Source organism: Anolis sagrei, chromosome 1 (genome assembly GCF_037176765.1).
Source record: "Anolis sagrei isolate rAnoSag1 chromosome 1, rAnoSag1.mat, whole genome shotgun sequence".
NCBI classification, from domain to species: Eukaryota; Metazoa; Chordata; class Lepidosauria; order Squamata; family Dactyloidae; genus Anolis; species Anolis sagrei.
The window spans coordinates 148214136-148234389 of NC_090021.1; the positions used below are offsets into that span (position 1 = coordinate 148214136).

At 42.7% G+C, this 20254-nt stretch overlaps 1 protein-coding gene across 7 annotated transcripts in view; it reads left to right on the top strand.

The window, feature by feature from the left end:
• RUNX2 (RUNX family transcription factor 2) overlaps positions 1–20254 on the top strand; it is a 231278-nt gene that overhangs the window by 58918 nt on the left and 152106 nt on the right. For 6 of the 7 annotated variants that reach the window (XM_060785384.2, XM_060785410.2, XM_060785444.2 and 3 more), the window contains one exon: positions 14991–15328. In XM_060785384.2, the coding sequence (XP_060641367.2) occupies positions 14991–15328 (338 nt within the window). Of the gene's footprint in view, positions 1–14932; positions 15329–20254 lie in introns of those variants that run through there. The other variant, XM_060785418.2, reaches the window with a different exon arrangement.

A 20254-nucleotide genomic window follows, 5' to 3' on the forward strand; every position in this document is an offset into this window, starting at 1 on the left:
ATTGGGTCCCACCCCATTTTTTGAAGATGGGGACAAGATTTATCTTCCTCCAATCTGCTGGGGTTTCTTATGTTTTCTTATGTTTTTGTGAAAAGATGGACATAAAACACAGTCTACAAAGCAAACACAATCCACAAATACATGAATTCCAGTGCAACTCATTAATACAATGTGAAGTATTTAATCTGGTCTCCAGAGTGAATACCTAATTCAACCAAGTGCTTCATTATATGATTGTGAGTGCTTGGAGCTTATCTTCTTGGATCTGTTGATTGATTAGCATGGCAAATAAACTGTAAAGTTGTTTATGTCCATTATCTTCATTCAGTTCATTGAGTCTTTGTGTTAACTTTTCTGAAACAGCTTATTTATTTATTTTATTTATCGTGTCAGGAGCAACCAGACAGTTGTATTATGTTTTTAATAAAAACAAACAGACAGACAGACAAAACACAAAATTTGTGAGTTTGGTAGTTGATTAAATGTCCTTTGACCAGTATCTGACCACTTGGAGTGCCTCTGGTGTTGCCTCAAGAAGGTCCTCCACTGTGCAGGTGGCAGGGCTCAGGTTGCATTGCAGCAGGTAGTCAGTGGTTTGCTCTTCTCCACACTCTCATGTCGTCGATTCCACTTTGTAGCCCCATTTCTTGATCTCGTGTTGCCAGAGCATAGTCTGTTCAGCGCCTTCCAAGTCGCCCAGTCTTCTGTGTGCCCAGGGAGGAGTCTCTCATTTGGTATCAGCCATTGATTGAGCTTCTGGGTTTGAGCCTGCCACTTTTGGACTCTCGCTTGCTGAGGTGTTCCAGCAAGTGTCTCTGTAGATCAGTGGTTCTCAACCTGTGGGTCCCCAGATGTTTTGGCCTTCAACTCCCAGAAAATGTTCGATGGCACTAAGTCTGGAACAAATCAAACTTGTTGACTGGCAGCATTAGATGTTTTTTGAAACAGATCCCTCCAGAACATTGAGACAATTACACAATCATGTTATATGTAGCCTAGCCTCCCAGGAAATCACACCCCTTCCAGCATTGTGGAGATGTATTTTGGTAACTTGTGATATCTTCCTTGGTATTAAGTACCATCTGTAAATACATTTGTATGTTGTCTTTTTAGATTGTGCAGAAATTTACTTCAGATGTTTTGATTTCCAAACTCTATTCCAACCACCATCAGTGATGGTGGTTCCTAGATCATATTCACATTGAAGTTATTAACTACATCTTACAATTCCTAGTAGTAAATAACAATGAATGTATGATGAAAAATTGAAAAATGCACAATTTAATTACTCAGAGGGGGTAAGATGGGAATCAGCATGTTTGATAACTCTTTATTTCCTAAAAAAAAAAAACCTCTTGATGAGTTTAGAACCATAGCCCTGTGTGGTACAGGAGCTTAGTTATTTGTGGCATTCATATTGGAGGAAGAAATCTAATAAACTGCATAGTCCTACTTCCAGGCCTGTAGCGAAGGGGGGAGGGGGGGTTAGGGGTTCAAACCCCCCCCCACAAAATTTTTCAGGTTAAAAAAAATAAACCTGGTTTACTCATGAATTTTAATTGGTTAACCAAATCCCCATGCTAAGTCTATGAGACGCAAAAAATTAAGAGTCCCTCCAGAACTGCAAGCACTATCTCAAGCAAATATTGACAATTTATTCACACTGTCATTACTTGCAGCATAGCCGATGTAGTGAAGCAACCCCCCCAATTTTCAACCCCACCCCCAAAATTTTCAACCCTCCCCGAATAATCCAGTTCAATGTGTATTTTATACAACTGTAGATAAGGCCTATGTCCATTGTTCCGCAGAGCTTTATATCTTTGAAGTTTTTGTTTACAATGATAGTCATTATTTCTTCAACGGAAATAAGTGAATTTAGAATATTCCTGTGCTCTTTCAAATTATTTGTATGTTGGGTATTGTTTTGATACTTCTCAAAATTTTCTGTTGGGAGGGGGTTCTATTTTATAAAGTTGTTCATAATAGTGTTGAAATTACATCCCAATTTATTTTGTTCTCCATATTTTAGTTCCTTGTTCTGTTGTAAGCATTGGAATCGCTGATTTGTAACTTTTAGGTACGGCACTTTACTCATCTGCATGCTCACTCACCTTTGAGGTATAGTACCTGACACGTCTGAGTTTGAAAGCACTGGGTTGAAGAGAGCATTACTGCTTTGGAGTATGATAGGGTTTTCTGGAGGATTTTAGATGGCCCTTTGTCAGGATTTTAGATGGCCCTTTGATTGAGTGTTCCTTCGTGGCCCATGGGGTTGGACTGGATGCCCCTTGTTGTCTCTTTTAACTCTATAATTTTATGTTCCAACTTACATACAAATACAACTTAAGAACAAGCCTGCAGAACCTGTCTTCTTCTTAACCCTGGGACTGCCTGTATCATACATTACAACTCAATAGCTATTTAAAGCTGTACAGACTTCCCACTCTCTATCCAATGGTTTTTATCCCTTATTTGTCTTTTCATTTTAAACAAATCACTCTTCTTCTTAAGACAATACCCTAATAATTAATCAATCCAACAGGTTTTTTAAATTTTTCAAATTTTAATTAATACACCTGTCCCACAGTTCCTATCATTGTTGTGAAGTATAACGAATAGGTCCCAAATTTTCTCAAAATTAACCAAAGATAATAAGTATAGCCAATTTGTCAATTTCTGCCATGTCACAGATTTTCATCTAATAATCTCACATTGGGATGCCTGGTTCTCTTCACTTCTGAGCATATACAACATTTGCAGTATGCATTGTTACGTTCTCCCAAATTTTCTTTCTAGATGGTTGTCCAGCATTACCAAAGGATAGAACTCTGATCTCATCTTAAGTTTAACAATTTCTTCCAGCATCAAATTTAGTTGAGTCCAATATTAGTCTCTAGAGCAGCAGAAAACAAGCTTGCCTCCTTCCGACTATGTCATCCTTTCAAATATGTAAACATCTCCAAACTAAAAATACCCAGTGCTAAGCCACTACTTGTAGGGATTAGTTTCCAAACTTTTTGTCATCTTGGTCACAGTTCTCCGGACACTTTCCAGCTTGTCAATATCCTTCTTGAATTGTGGTTGCCAGAACTGGACATGTGAAGTCTTATCAAAGCAGAATAGAGAGCGACTATTTATTCCCTTGATCTAGACACTGTGCTTCTAGTAACGCAGCCTAGAATTGTGTTGGCCTTTTCGGCAGCCATATTACACTGTTTACTAGTGTTAAGCTTGTAGTCTCCTAAGACACTTAAATCCTTTTTACATAACTGTTTTCAAGTCAAGTGTCACCCTTCGTGTATCTGTGCAATTCATTTTGTTAGTTTTGGCTAAGGGTGCTTTTCCATCGTGATCCCGGTAAAATCACACATATGGTATTTCCTGTGCCTGTGCAGACAATACCATATGTGCAAATTTCACAGGTGACCACTTGGAGAAACACAGATACAGGTAAGCAACCATTACATCTCCACTGTAGAATTAATGCATTTCAACACAACTTTGACTGCCATGGCTTGATGCTTTGGAATTCTTTGAGTTGTCAATTTTATAGTTGCATGGTTGGTTTGGCCCAGGAAATCAAGAAAAGTCCATCTATATACATATGACCATCTGGTCCATGGCTTGAAAGCCACTTCTAGGATTTTACAAACTGGCTCAGAAAAGCCCTTCAGAAACAAATCTCTCAAACTATCAGGTAAATTAAGTTGACTTGGCATTCCTACTGAAGACAATCAAGGAAGAAAGTGCAAAAGCAGATTTACAGATGGACATTAAGAACATTTTAAAGAGACCCTATGGCCATATGTCAGGAGTGCTTTGATTGTGCATACCTGAAAGACAGGGGCTGGACTAGATGGCCCTTGTGGACTCTTCCAACTCTAAAACAAAAATATTACAGATCTTTTGGATAACTGCAGGAGACAATGAAGACATTGAATTACCGTAGTTCAAAATTTTGCATACTTTACTCAGTCATAAATTAGAATGGAGATTGCAGTCAAGAAATCAGAAGACAAAGGCTTGGAAGGACAGTTATGAAATAATCAGACAGACAAGATTCTAAAGTATCAAGATATATTATTGAATACTAAATTTAGGATTACCCATGTAATTCTATTTCAAGCATCTGTGTGTGGTTGTGAAAGCTGGGAAGTGAAGGAATCTGAGGGGAAGAAAATACTCATTTGCTAGAGAAGAGTTCAGTGGATACTGTGGACTGCTAAAAAGACAAATAAATGGGTACAAGAGCAAATTAATCCTGAATTCTAGCTAGAAGCCAAGATGACTAAACTGAGACAGTCCTACATTCGCCATATCATGAGAGGGCATGATTCACTACAAAATAATGCATAGTACAATAGAAAGCTGCAGGAAAATATGAAGGATGCATGACAACTGAATAGACCCAGGACCTCATCACATTAAGATCATTGGGTGATTGCCATGAATCGTGGCAAATCCAGCAAGGGTGTGTAGGGAATCTGTCACCCTGTGCTTTGCATTGCTCCTTTCCTCATCCCACGGGGGGAAGCATTGCCACTCAGCTTCCCCCTGTTCTTTTCTATGAGACATGAGAAGCCTCACACATCCTTCCTATTTTCCTGCAGCTTTCTACTATACTAAGCATTATTTTGTAGTGAATTGTGCCCTTTCATAATATGATGGAAGTACAATGAATTCACCCCACTTCAGGCATGGAACTCTGTTGGAAGTAGATCTACATCGTGTGATGGGATCAATCGGGCTCCATGCCTGAAGTAAGGTGAAATTATCATAGGATCAGAGGTGGCCCTAGGTAATTTTCAACGGTAAGCAAACAGTATTTTGCCCCCCCCCCCCCAACCAATCACTGATATATATTTTCTGTTTGTCGTGGGAGTTCTGTGTGCCATATTTGGTTCAATTCCATCATAGGTGGAGTTCAGAATGCTCTTTTATTGTAGGTGAACTATACATCCCAGTAACTACAACTCGCATATGTCAAGGTCTATTTTTCCCCCAAGAGCGCCTCAAGAGTGCCCCTGGGCAAAATCAACTATACTGCAAATGCTTACTTTGCGTAATGGGTTGAGCCGCCCCTGCATAGCATGGGCAATTTTGCCTGTGTGATGAGGTCATCAATGACGGAAACCATGGTCCTGAGTTTACAAAGCCTAATTATAAATAGGGTTGCCATGAGTTCAAGCTGACTTGACAGCAGTTAACACCAACAAATTGTAGAGCCCAGCCAGGCGCATGTGATTATCTGGACAGGAGAGATCTGACCCATATAGCATCATAACCAGAACTGTGAACTGGTTTGGAAAGAGACCAAGAGCGGGTGAACTGTTCCCAGGAGAGACCTATACATACACCCCATGTTAGCAGCTCCAGTTATCAATCAGACTTCATTCTTGGACCATTTCTGAGTAGCTTTTCAAAGGCAGCAGCTCATACTAATCCAAGTGTTATTAAGACATGCACTATTGTGGCCAGAGGTTACGTTTCTATCCTTGGCTGTGCAAATGCTCTCCTGACCGCAACAGAAACCTGATCTTCTAGACTGGGGGCTGAATCCAGAGGTACCTTAAAGCTTTGAATGTGCATCATCAAGGGGAGTGTAACAAGCCAAATCCATATTCCTTGATCTGCCTTTCAACCATTTGACGTTTTTATAAAGTTCACTCCAGCAGATGTAAATATCCTGTCTTCACAAGGATAAAAAGAGGACACTTAAAAGAATGTCGGTTTAATAGAAAGCAACCAACAACAGAGCTCCAATATCTCTTAGATGACACTTTGTTTAAAATGGTATTAAACTCCACTAATGGACCTTTTATTTTGTAAATAGGGGAGGATAAGAATGTCAGATACAGTGCAATCCCCGTGATTGAAGTGGGAGTGTTAAGCTCAAAAGATATATAAAAAAACCAGATAGTGTCTTCAAAATTGCACAGCTCTCATTCATCTGTCTCCATCTATATCAGTGGTTCTCAACCTTCCTAATGCCTAGACCCCTTAATACCGTTCCTCTTGTTGCGGTGACCCCCAATCATAACATTATTTTTGTTGCTACTTTATTACTGTAATTTCGCTACTGTTACAAGTCATAATGTAGATATCTGATATGCAGGATGCATTTTCATCCACTGGACCAAATTTGGCATTTTCATCCACTGGACCAAATTTGGTAGATCGTAAACCGGATCGGGGTATGGGGTGGCAACCTGTGTTGGACGGGGTTGCACTCCCCCTGAAGTCACAGGTCCGCAGTTTGGGTGTCCTCTTGGATTCATCACTTATGCTTGAGGCTCAGGCGTTGGCGGTGGCTGGGAGGGCCTTTGCACAATTAAGACTCGTGCGCCAACTGCGACTGTACCTCATGTAGGCGGATCTGGCCAGTGTGGTCCATGCCTTAGTCACCTCTAGACTGGATTACTGTAATGCACTCTACGTGGGGCTGCCCTTGGAAACGACTTGGAAATTCCAGATGGTCCAACGAGCAGCAGCCAGGTTCTTAACCGAGGCTCCTTACAGGGAGTGGTCAACCCTCCTGTTTAAGGAGCTCCACTGGCTGCCATTCATTTTCCGGACCCAATTCAAGGTGCAGGTTCTCACCTACACAGCCCTGAACGGTTTGGGATCCGCCTACCTCCGTGACCGCATCTCTGTATACGAACCCACACGATCTCTTTCATCATCTGGAGAGGCCCTGCTCACGCTTCCATCTGCATCGCAAGCACGATTGGTGGGGACGAGAGAGAGGGCCTTTTCGGTGGTGGCCCCTCGACTCTGGAACTCACTTCCTAAGGACATCAGGCATGCCCCAATTCTGGCAGTCTTTAGGAGGAGCTTGAAGATATGGTTGTTCCAGTGTGCCTTCCCAGAATAATGATCCCATAGCACCTTGTCCTCCAAAGCACTTTATATTATTTTAGGTCTGCTTGTATGTTTCCACAAACCAGCCCATCACTTTTTTCGCCCATGTCCAGCATTATTTTTAATTTTAATTACATTTGGCCTACCCATAGATTTTAAAGTGATAATGCTTATGTTGTTGTTTTATTGTTTTGTTGTTTTTAAATTGCTTGTATTGTTGTTGTTACTGCTTGTATTACTGTATTTTGGGCTCGGCCTCATGTAAGCCGCACCGAGTCCCTTGGGGAGATGGTAGTGGGGTATAAATAAAGTGTTATTATATTATTATTATTATTATTTGGGAGTTGTAGTTGCTGGGGTTTATAGTCCACCTACAATTAAAGAGCATTCTGAACTCCACCAATGATGTAATGGAAACAATTTTAGCACACAGAACCCTCATGACCAACAGAAAATACTAGAAGAGTTTGGTGGGCACTGACCACTGCATTTTAGAGTTGTAGTTCACCTACATCCAGAGAGTACTGTAGACTCAAACAATGATGGATCTGGACCAAACTTGGCACAAATACTCAATGTGTCCGATTGTGAACACTGGTGGAGTTTGGGGAAAATAGACTGTGATGTTTGGGAATTGTAGTTGCTGGGATTTATAGTTCACCTACAATCAAAGAGCATTCTGAACCCCACCAACGAATTGGGCCAAACTTCCCACAGTGAACCCCCATGACCAAGAGAACATACTGTGTTTTCTGATGGTTTTTGGCGACCCCTCTGACACCCCCTGGCGACCCCAGGTTGAGAAATGCTGATCTATATTAAATCTGCAGCCCTAAACACACATAACATAAAAGTATCTCTTTGGAATCAATGTGACTTCCAACAACAAAAAATGTTTGGGAACAATATAAGTTTCATGTCTAACAAGACTGGAATATTCAGCATACTCCTTTTCTAAACTGTGAAGTTTTCTGGGGTTCAGTCAATATTTATTGTTTCAAAAGTTCAGCAGAGGGGGCTTTTCCCCTCTAGGAAAACTGAAGGTCAGTTTTTCCCAAAATCCTAATACTTTGTCAAGGCATCAGTGGAAACATATATTTAGACATTATAAATCACATCAATTTATTTTAAGTACTTGTACCATGGTTGTGTGTGTGCTTTCACATCAATTCATTGTGGCCCCATTAATTTCACAGAGTTTTCTTAGGAAAGGAAGACTCGGAGGTGGTTTGGCCAGTTGCTTCTTCTGAAATAGAGCGGCATCCTGTATTTGTTGGTGGTCTCCCATCCAAGTACTAGGCAGGGCTGGCCCTGCTCAACTTCCAAGAGCAGCCCAGATCTGGGCAATAACAATAATAATAATAATAATAATAATAATAATAATAATACAACAATTTATTTATATTCCTCCCTTCTCCCCTTCAGAGCACATTACAGAGTAAACAGATACCGGCAAACATTCAATGCCTTGTTACAATACAAGGAGACACACAAACAAAAACAATGGCAAAGGCTTCTCCTTTTATTTTTGGCTTTGGAGACAGTACTCATCTCTGGCTCTGGGAGAGGTGCTGTTCTCCATTTCCAAGCAGAGGAGACTGCATTGTGACCTCCTGGTTGTGTGACTGCTTGGAGCGTCTTATGACTTTTCCACCAAAGTGGTACCACTTTATCTACTCACATTTGCATGTTTTTGAACTGCTAGGTTGGCAGGAGCCAGGCATGTAGCCGGGGGAGGGGGGGCTTGAGGGGCTTCAGCCCCCCCCCCCCCGAAATTCTCATGGTGGTCCGCAAGAAGGCCTTACTGGTACATTATTTAAACTGTTATGTTTATTCATATCATGATCTGATCACCATGCTCAATATATCCCATATGCATGGGGGTATTGGGGTAACGATACAAAAGGTTTGCTAGGGTAGACCCTCTTTCACTCAGACTCAGCCCCTCCCCCAAATCAAACTCAGCTCCCCCCGAATCAAAATCCTGGCTACGGGCCTGGCAGGAGCTAAGGCTAAAAGCGGGAGCTCACCCCATCGTGCAGATTCGAACTGCCAACCTTCAGGTCAAGAGTTCAGCAGCACAAGGATTTAACACATTGCGCTACTGTGGCCCCATTTTTAGAGCAATGGTTCCACCTCTTTTTTTGTTCCAGGGATTCCTTTGCCAGTTAGGTAAAAACAACGAATCCCTTTTCAGAATACACAGTTTTGTGACACTCCACATTTGCATAATCTGTAGACAACAGGACTGTAGCACTATGTAGCACAATTTTTGTTCCTGGGTTACAAATGTCATTTCCAAATTGGATCTATCATAACAACATGGGAAAAGTGCTGGCTTTGGCCTAAAAAACCCTAAACGGCCCCGGCCCGAACGCATCTCCCCCTATGAATCATAATGGAGATTAAGATCATCTGGGGAGGCCCTGCTTTCCGTCCTGCCTGCCGTTGTCACAGACACGACTGGTGGGGACGAGAGACAGGGCCTTCTTGGTGATTGCTCCTGGCTATGGAACTCCCTTCCTAGTGAGATCAGGTCGGTCCCCTCCCTCCTGTCCTTTAGAAGGATGGTAATAACTTGGCTGTGGGACCAAGCTTTCGGGACAGGGCAATAAAGCGGCAATAGGAAAGATAATCAGGCCAATTAGATTTGGCGCTGATGGCTAGGATGGTTTTAAATGGTGTATTTTAATATTTTGATAAATGTTTTTTAATGTTTATGTATGTGTATGTGAATTTGTGACCCGGCATTGAATGTTTGCCGTGTATATGCTGTGCTCTGCTCTGAGTCTCCTTCGGGGTGAGAAGGGCGGAATATAAATGTTTTAAACAAATAAATAAATAAAAGTTGATTAAACTGCCAAAACTTTGTTTTTTGCGGGAGGGACATCCTGCAGCACATTTCACTGTAATTTTTCAATGAATATCTCAACCAATTCAACAAAGTTTGCAGCAGTTTCTGGAGTAGAACAACTACTTTCAAAGTAAGGACTGCACATTTAACAGGGATAACACTTTCAAACCAGAAACAGATTTTTTTTCCCCACATCTTGGAAATCACATCTTGCTTCCAAGTCTAACTACTGTGATTTTTAAAGATATACAGGAACTGTAATGTGATAGGAAACAAATACTACTGTAATTTATAGCATACATCCATAAGTGATGGAAATGCTAGATTCCAGCCAAAAGTCGGAGAAACAAACACAGGCCCCTTCCGTACAGCTGAATAAAACCCCACATTATCTGCTTTGAACTGGAATATATGGCAGTGTGGACTCTGACAACCCAGTTCAAAGCAGATATTGGGGATTATCTGCCTTGATATTCTGGATTAAATGGCTGCGTGGAAAGGCCCACTATGTGTGTATGTGTGTGTGTGTGTGTGTGAATGAACATGCTTGGGGACCCCCTGAAATCTTTCCAAGAACCTCTGTTGCAGGATATTAAGGCCCCTTCCACATCTGTATAAAATCCACACTGAACTAGATTATATTACAGTGTAAAATCAAATAACACAATTCAAAGCAGATATTTATTTCTTTATTATTTACGACATTTATATGCTGCCCTTCTCACCCCAAAGGGGACTCAGAGCAGCTTACAAGGTATATATACATACAATATATTATATTATTAGCATAGTACAATATCAGTATTAAATATTACTATATTGTAATATGCCATTATATTGTAATATTATTAATATTACATGTAATATAAATATATAATTATAATATCATATTATTAGTAGAATTATATTGCATTACATGGTAATATTATAAATATATGTATATACAATATATTATATTACATTATATTATATTATAAGAATAGAACAGGAAACAATATAAATATATAATTATTATATCATATTAATAGTAGTATTATATTGCATTACATTGTAATATTATAAATATATGTATATACAATATATTATATTATATTATATTATATTACATTATATTATATTATTAGAATAGAACAGGAAACAAGGTGGAACTGTCCCCTGCCATCTTTAGAGACGAGGACATCAAATAATGGGTTCACATTGCAGGGAAAGATATTTTCCACATTAGGAAAGACTTCCTGACTGTAAGAGCTGTTCAACAGTGGGACTCATTGCCTCAGAGTCTGGTGAAGTCTTGTTCTCTGGAGTTTTTTTAAAACAGGCTGGATGGCCATCTGTTAGGAGTGCTTTGATTGTGTATTCCTGTGTGGCAGAAGACTGGACTGGATGGCCCTTAGGGTCTCAATTATTCAAGGTTGGCTTAGGAGACCCAGCCATCCTTGGATTATCTGTCTTGATATTCTGAGGTATGTGGCTGTGTAGAAGGGCCCTTCATAGAATCATAGAATCCTAGAGTTGGAAGAGACCTCATGGGCCATCCAGTCCAACCCCTTTCTGCCAAGAAACAGGAAAATTGCATTCAAAGCACCCCTGACAGATGGCCATCCAGCCTCTGTTTAAAAGCCTCCAAAGAAGGAGCCTCCAACACACTCCGAGACAGAGAGTTCCACTGCTGAACAGCTCTCACAGTCAGGAAGTTCAAAATCAGGTGGAATCTCCTTTCTTGTAGTTTGAAGCCATTGTTCCGCGTCCTAGTCTCCAGGGAAGCAGACAACAAGCTTGCTCCCTCCTCCCTGTGACTTCCTCTCACATATTTATACATGGCTATCATATCTCCTCTCAGCCTTCTCTTCTTCAGGCTAAACGTACCCAGCTCTTTAAGCCGCTCCTCATAGGGCATGTTGTCCAGATCCTTGATTATTTTAGTCGCCCTCCTCTGAACACTTTCCAGCTTGTCAATATCTCTCTTCAATTGTGGTTCCCAGAATTGGACACAATATTCCAAGTGTGGTCTAACCAAGGCGGAATAGAGCATGGGTAGCAGGACTTCCTTCATTCCAGTAGTTTCCCAAGCACTTCCATTTCAATACACTAAGGAAGATTGATGTTTCAGAAAGATGGTTTTGAAAACAGCCCAGTAGGTAATCCCAAATTGAGGCAGCTTTCTGAAACAGGGGAAGTGCTCTCAGTTATAAACTCTGCCCCCTTCCACACAGCTGGATAAAGTCCAGTGAACTGGATTATATGGCAGAGTGTGGACTCTGGCCCCTTCCTCACAGCTGAATAAAACCCCACATTTTCTGCTTTGAACTGGGATATGTGGCAGCGTGGACTCACATAACCTAGTTCAAAACAGATATTGTGGGATTTTCTGCCTTGATATTCTGGACTATAGGGCTGTGTGGAAGGACCCTGAGTCCCCACTGCCATATATTCCAATTCAAAGCAGATAATGTGGGAGTTTACTCTGCTGTGTGGAAGTTGCCCTAGTGGAGCTGTGTTTAGGGCAGGGGAGGGGCAACAGGATCAGGGCACAATGTTGGGCAGGCGCCCTTGCCTCTGGCAGCCGTTTTGGGGGATCCCCAAAGACCTGCTTGAGGGAGAGAGGGAGCGGGGGTTGCCCCACCGCATCACTAAGCCTCGAAATGTGTGGAGAAAGCCACCAAAACACGGGGAGTCGAGGACACCCCTTCCTTCCTTCCATGAATGAATGAATGAATGAAAGAGCCCTTCCACACAGCCCTATCTCCCAGAACATCAAGGAGGAAATCCCACTTTCTTTGAGTGTGGATTCAGATCACCCAGTTCAAATCAGATATTGTGGGATTTTCTGCCTTGATATTCTGGGATAAAGGGCTGTGTGGCAGGACCCTCAGTTATCAGAGTCCACACTCAAATAATGTGGGATTTTCTGCCTTGGTATTCTTGATATAGGGCTGTGTGGAAGGGCCCTCAGAATACCAAGGTAGAAAACCCCGCAATATGGGTTTTGAACTGGGTTAGCTCAGTCCACACTGCCAGACATTCCGGTTCAAATCAGATGTGAGATTTTCTGCCTTGGGGGATAAAGGGCTGTTGGGAGGACCCTCAGAATGCCAAGGCAGAAAATCCCACAACAATTGTTTTGAACTGGGTTAGCTCAGTCCACACTGCCAGATATTCCAGATCAAATCAGATGTGAGATTTTCTGCCTGGATATTCTGGGATAAAGGACTGCGTGGAAGGACCCTCAGTTATCAGAGTCCACACTCAGATAATGTGGGATTTTCTGCCTTGGTATTCTTGATATAGGGCTGTGTGGAAGGACCCTCTGAATACCAAGGTAGGAAATCCCACAATATCGGTTTTGAACTGGGTTATCTCAGTCCACACTATCAGATATTCCAGTTCAAATCAGATAATGTGGGATTTTCTGCCTGGATATTCTGGGATAAAGGGCTGTGTGGAAGGACCCTCAGAATACCAAGGCAGAAAATCCTGCAATATAGGTTTTGAACTGGTTTAGCTCAGTCCACAATGCCAGATATTCCAGTTCAAATCAGATGTGAGATTTTCTGCCTTGGGGGATAAAGGGCTGTTGGAAGGACCCTCAAAATACCAAGGCAGAAAATCCCACAGCATTGGTTTTGAACTGAGTTAGCTCAGTCCACACTGCCAGATATTCCAGTTCAAATCAGATATTGTGGGATTTTCTGCCTGGATATTCTGGGATAAAAGGCTGTGTGGAAGGACCCTGAGTTATCAGAGTCCACACTCAGATAATGTGGGATTTTCTGCCTTGATATAGGGCTGTGTGGAAGGGCCCTCAGAAAACCAAGGTAGGAAATACCACAATATCAGTTTTGAACTGGGTTAGCTCAGTCCACACTGCAAGATATTCCAGTTCAAATCAGATAATGTGAGATTTTCTGCCTTGGGGGATAAAGGGCTGTTGGAAGGACCCTCAAAATACCAAGGCAGAAAATCCCACAGCATTGGTTTTGAACTGAGTTAGCTCAGTCCACACTGCCTGATATTCCAGTTCAAATCAGATATTGTGGGATTTTCTGCCTGGATATTCTGAGATAAAGGGCTGTATGGAAGAGCTCAGAGTCCATAACATATATTCCAGTTCAAGTAAGATAATGTGGGATTTTCTGCCTGGATATTCTGGGATAAAGGGCTGTGTGGAAGGATCCTCAGAATACCAAGGCAGAAAATCCCCCAATATCGATTTTGAGCTGGGCTATCTGAGTCCACACTGCCAGATATTCCAGTTCAAATCAGATGTAGGATTTTCTGCCTGGATATTCTGGGATATAGGGCTGTGTGGAAGGGCCCAGAGTCCATAAGAACATATATTCCAGTTCAAATCAGATAATGTGGGATTTTCTGCGTGGATATTCTGGGATAAAGGGCTGTGTGGAAGGACCTTCAGTTATCAGAGTCCACACTCAGATAATGTGGGATTTTCTGCCTGGATATTTTGGGATAAAGGGCTGTGTTGATGGGCCCAAAGTAACATCCATCTGGGACAATTCGCTCCTACACTGCTAGAGTTTTCAAGTTTCTCTCCCCCCCCCCCCCCCCCGCCTCCTTTGAAGCGCGAGTAATTCTTCGGGACGAGGGAAGGAGGGAAGTTGATGCAGGCGGCTTTTGGGGGACAATTTCACCTTCTGATCCGCGCCTACCCCCCTTTTTCTTGACGCTTGAGAGCGCTAAGCCAGGCGCGGAAGGCGGCAGCAGTGGAAGGGTCTCTCCCCGTTTGATCTGAGTACCAAGGGGTCTCTTGATGCTGCTGAAAGCACTTTCGGGGTGGTTGAGACCCCAGGGAAAAGGGATCGTGGTCCCAAGCGGGTGGGTTTTGAAGGGCAAAGGGGCTTCTTCAGAAACGGGATGGAGGGGGGTCTTGCTTCCGAGGGGGAGGCAGCTCCTTTCCCCCTCCAACACCCCCCCCCCCTTCCTCACGTCCTCGTTCATAGCAAAGAGAATCGGATCGGTGCCTAACGCTGCTACGACTGAGCTCCAACAAGCCTCCCTCCCCCGCTTTGGGACGAAAGAAAGGAAGGAAGGAGGCGGGGAGGGAGCGAAGAAGGAAGGAAAGAAAGAAAGAAAGAGGGAGGGAAAGAAAGAAAGAGACAGACGCCCGCCCGCTTGCAGAGAGCTCTCCCTTCTCTCCCTTTTTCTCTCGGCCCCCTCCTCCAGTCCTTCTCTCTCTTTCTCTCTCTCTCTCTCCCCCCCCCCCCCCCCTCTTGTCTTGCCTAACTTGTTGCTGTTGTGATGCGTGTCCCCGTAGATCCCAGCACCAGCCGGCGGTTCAGCCCCCCGTCCAGCAGCCTCCAGCCTGGGAAGATGAGCGACGTCAGCCCCGCGGCGGCCCAGCAGCAGCAACAGCAGCACGCGCACCCGCACGCGCCTCACCCGCAGCAGCAACAGCAGCAACAGCAGTCCCAGCAGCAGCAACACCCCGAGGCAGCGGCAACCCCCCGGCTCCGCCCGCACGACAACCGCACCATGGTGGAGATCATCGCCGACCACCCGGCCGAGCTAGTCCGCACCGACAGCCCCAACTTCCTCTGCTCCGTCCTGCCTTCGCACTGGCGCTGCAACAAGACGCTCCCGGTGGCCTTCAAGGTAAGCCGGCGGCGCGCGCCTCTGCCTTTCCTCCTCCTCCTCTTCTCTTGCCCCCAAACCACAGGCTTCGCTACTCGTCGCGCGCGCGCCCCTGGAAGCATCTCAGCCTGGATCTGGGAACCCCGTGGTGCAGTGGGTTAAACAAACCCTTGTGCCGGCAGTTCTGAAGACCCACAGGTCGCAGGTTCGAATCCGGGCAGAGCGCGGATGAGCTCCCTCTCTCAGCTTCGGCTCCCCATGCGGGGACATAAGAGAGAAGCCTCCCACAGGGATGGTAAAATATCAAAACACCCTGGGGAACGTCCTTGCAGACGGCCAATTCTCTCACACTAGAAGCGACTTGCAGTTTCTAAAAAAAGATAAAATAAAAAAGCCCGGATCTAAGGCAGCGATATGTCAATGTATTGCCGGAATCATTTCATTGCCGGAATCACTAGGTGTTTGTAAGTTTTCCAAGCTGAATGGCCATGTTCCAGAAGCATTCTCTCCTGATGTTTCGCCTGCATCTATGGCAGGCATCCTCAGAGGCTGTGAGACCTCACTACCTCTGAGGATGCCTGCCATAGATGCAGACGAAACGTCAGGAGAGAATGCTTCTGGAACATGGCCAGACTGCTCGGAAAACTTACAACCCTATGTCAATGTATTGTCGAAGGCTTTCATGGCTGGAATCAATGGATGGTTGTAAGTTTTCCAGGCTGAATGGCCATGTTTCAGAAGCATTCTCTCCTGACGTTTCGCCTGCATCTATGCCAGGCATCCTCAGAGGCTGTGAGACCTCACAACCACTTCTGGAACATGGCCAGACTGCTCGGAAAACTTACAACCCTATGACAATGTATTGCCGAAGGCTTTCGTGGCCAGAATCAATGGGTGGTTGTAAGTTTTCCAGGCTGAATGGGCATGTTCCAGAAGCATTCTCTCCTGACATTTCGCCTGCATCCATGGCAGGCATCCTCAGAGGCTGTGACGTCTGACCTCACAACCTTTGAGGATGCCTGCCATAGATGCAGGCGAAACGTCAGGAGAGAATGCTTCTGGAACATGGCCATACAGCCCGGAAAGCATACCCACAACAACCCTGTATGACAATGTATTGTTGAAGGTTTTCATGTCTGAAATCACTGGGTGGTTGTAAGTTTTCCGGGCTGTATGGCCATGTTCCAGAAGCATTCTCTCCTGACGTTTCGCCTGCATCTGTGGCAGACATCCTCAGAAGCTTTGAGACCTCACAACCTCTGAGGATGCCTGCCATAGATGCAGCCAAAACGTCAGGAGAGAATGCTTCTGGAACATGGACAGACTGCCCAGAAAGCACATATACAACAACCCTATTGTTGAAGGCTTTTACGGCCGGAATCACTGGGTTGCTGTGAGTTTCCCGGGTTGTATGGCCGTGTTCCAGAAGCATTCTCTCCTGGCGTTTCGCCTGCATCTATGGCAGGCTTTCCTAGAGAGGGATGCCTGCCATAGATGTGGGTGAAACATCAGGAGCGAATGCTTCTGGAACATGGCCGTACAGCCCAGAAAACTCACAACTACCCAGTTATATGACAGCATAGATCCAGACACACACAATCTCCAATGCAATCACTCCTCTTAGTGCCAGGTAGCCTTTTACACCCCAAGCGAGAACTTCCTTGCCAAATAATAATAACTGTGCAGTTTTCTGGCATTGTATATTTTTGCCGCTTCTGTGATTGTTCATTTGAAAATACATCACACAGTCCTAGTCCCTTGGGAAGTGTTCGACTTTTGATTTTGTGATACGAAATCCAGCATATAGATCTCATTTGCTGTGACATACTGTGTCAGTAAAATAGTAATAGTAATCAAACTGCAAAAGGCTCTGGCATAAACCAGAAGAGAAGGTCCCAGTGGTCAATGGCACACTGGGTGCAGTGCCTAAAGTTCTTGGCCTGCACTTAAAAACAATCTGTGCTGACAAAATTACCATCTGTCAGCTGCAAAAGGCCACCCTACTCGGATCTGTACACATTCTTTGCCGATACATCACACACTCTTAGACATTTGGGAAGTGTCCAACCTGTGATCAAATACAAAAGCCAACATAGTGATCTTGTTTGCTGTGTCCTCATCTTGTTACGTATCAAATAATAATAATAATAATAATAATAATAATAATAATAATAATAATAATTTTACCATGTCAGTAGTAAATTGAGAATACAGCTATAATGTATAGAAAAACCACAAAGTAGTAATAATATAACAATAATATATAATATAATAATATAAAACCACAAAGTAATAATAATATAATAATATATAATTTAATAATAATCTTAAACCACAAACAAAGTAATAATAATGTAATATAATAGTATAATATAACATAATAATAATAATAATAATAATAATAATAACTATTTGTAACCCACCCTATCTCCCCAAGGGGACTCAGGGCAGTTTCCAGAACCAAAGTGCCAAACATTCAATGCCATCATGAACAAACAAATCAGATCCAAACAATAAATAAATAACATCAATATAAATTTATCAATTTCAATGACTAAACATTAAAATCATTAAAACAGATAAGCCTCATTGTATACATCAACATCATGACAAAATCCAAATAATTAAAGTGCACTAAAGGTATCAAATGATGCTGGGGGTGTTGTTTAAAATTACATCATGATGATAAACAACAGCCAGACAGCACCAGAGGGGATTATGTTTATTATGTTTATTTATATCCCGCTTTCTCTCTCCATAGGGAGACTCAGCGCCTTTTCACACAGCCACATAACTTAGAATATCAAGGCAGAAAATTCCACAAAATCTGCTTTGAAGTGGGTTATCTGAGTCCATGCTGCCATATAATGCAGTTCAAAGCAGAAAATGTGGGGTTTTATTCAATTAAAAGCATTATAATACAAGTTATAATACAACAAAATGTGGGGTTTTATTCTACTGTGTGGAAGGGGCCTCAAAGTGGTTCACAATGAAAAGCATTATAATACAACTTTAAATATAGAAATAGTAAACAGTGTTGTTATTATTATTGTTATCATAATCTTTATTTATATCTTGCCTTTCTCCCCATGGGGACTCAAGGTTGCTAACATCTATCCACACTAAACAGTTTAAAAAGAGCAATATGAATGTTAAAAATAATTAAATACTTACAGTGTGGTAAAAAGAAAACAGAATTAAAATACAGCAAATACATTCAAAGGACCTTTAAAACTCATATTCTCTCCCCCACAAAAATCCCATCCACCCTCCCCAATCTCCCCTTCCCCAAAAGCCTGTTGGCAGAGGAAGATCTTGATCAATGCAATTTAAAGTGCATTATATTGACAGCGTAGACCCAGTTTGAACTGTGCATTGCATGGCTGGATCAACACACTGGCATCGAATGTGGTTTCAGAATGCAGTTGAACAGAGTTGAACAAGGTTAGATGAGTCTCACACTGCCACATCATGTCTGAAACAGCATTAGATGGCATCGTGTCCATCCAGCCATTCAATGCAATGTAGTGCAATTCAAACCACATTATATGGTCTACACTGTCAATATATGGGGCCCATATAATGCACTTCAAATTGCATGATTTGGCAGCATAGATCTGGCCTTGGGAATAATAATGGAGTTATCAACTACCATTGCAGGCGGTCCCCAAGTTAGGAACAAGATTTGTAAATCAGAACAGGTACATTTTTTCAGTGTAACTCCATTTTGTAAATAATTTTTATTAGCTTTGGACAGTATAGGGAAGGGTGCTTGTTTTACTGTCTGTGCCCCTGTTCAGAATATTTCACTTCATTTTCTGTCCATGTGAGAATTGGATTTTGAAAAATGTGGTTTGTTGTGGAAACAAAGATTTTGTAGTAGTTGCTGGGATGTATAGTTTACTTACAATCAAAGAGCATTTTGAACTCCAGCAACGATGGAATTGAACCAAACTTGGCACACAGGACTCCCATGACCAACAATAGAAGGGTTTGGTGGGCACCGACCTTGAGTTTGGGAGTTGTAGTACAAAGATTGGTGCTAAAGCTTCAATAGAGACCCCCTTTCTCCATGATAATAACTCTCCCAGGAGTGGATTTCCCTTCCGAGGAATAGATTTCTCTCACCTCCTATTATCTCACCCTGTTCTTAACAAGGAGTCATTTGTAAGTTGATGTTTGCAACTCAGGGGCTGCCTGTTCTCCACTTAGTAAGATGTAATCTTTTACATCTCAGGCTACTTTTAACTGCCAAAGAATGCGGTTTGATGCCAGCTACAGATGCAGGCGAAATGTCAGGAGAGAATGCTACACAGCCTGAAAAACTCACAGCAACCCAATGTGGTTTGAACTGCACTGCATTGAAAGCCTGGATCTACACTGTCATATAATGTGGTTTCAGAATGCAGCTGAACTGGATTACATGAGTTTGCACTTCCTTATCATGGAGTTCAATGCATTCCGAAACTGCATTATATGGCAGTGTAGATGGAGTCCCATAATTGCACGATTTGGCAATGTAGATCCAGCCTTGGTTCTAATAACTGAGGTAACCGCAACCATTATTTTGCATGGAATTAATGACCAGATTCAGTCCCACCCCTCAAAACATGAGGCCGTTGGGGGTGGGGGACTTAGAGCTTTTCCTTCCAGGATGCAAGTGGTGGTTTAGACTCCCCTGTATTTATCTATAGCAGAGCTTTGCAAACATGGCATGTTGGTGACACCTTTACAGGGATCTAGACATGCCTCGTTTCGCAACACAATCATTCAGTCTTACTAGCAAGCCGGACGTTAAACTAATCTTGAAAAGACACAGACGAAAATTGTAATAATGCAACATATTCCGATGCAACTTCTCTCGTGAAAAGCTTTTTAAAGAATAGATGATTTATTGCTTCTTTCGCATTGATTCAGAGGTTTTTCATTACGTTTGTGCGGCTCACC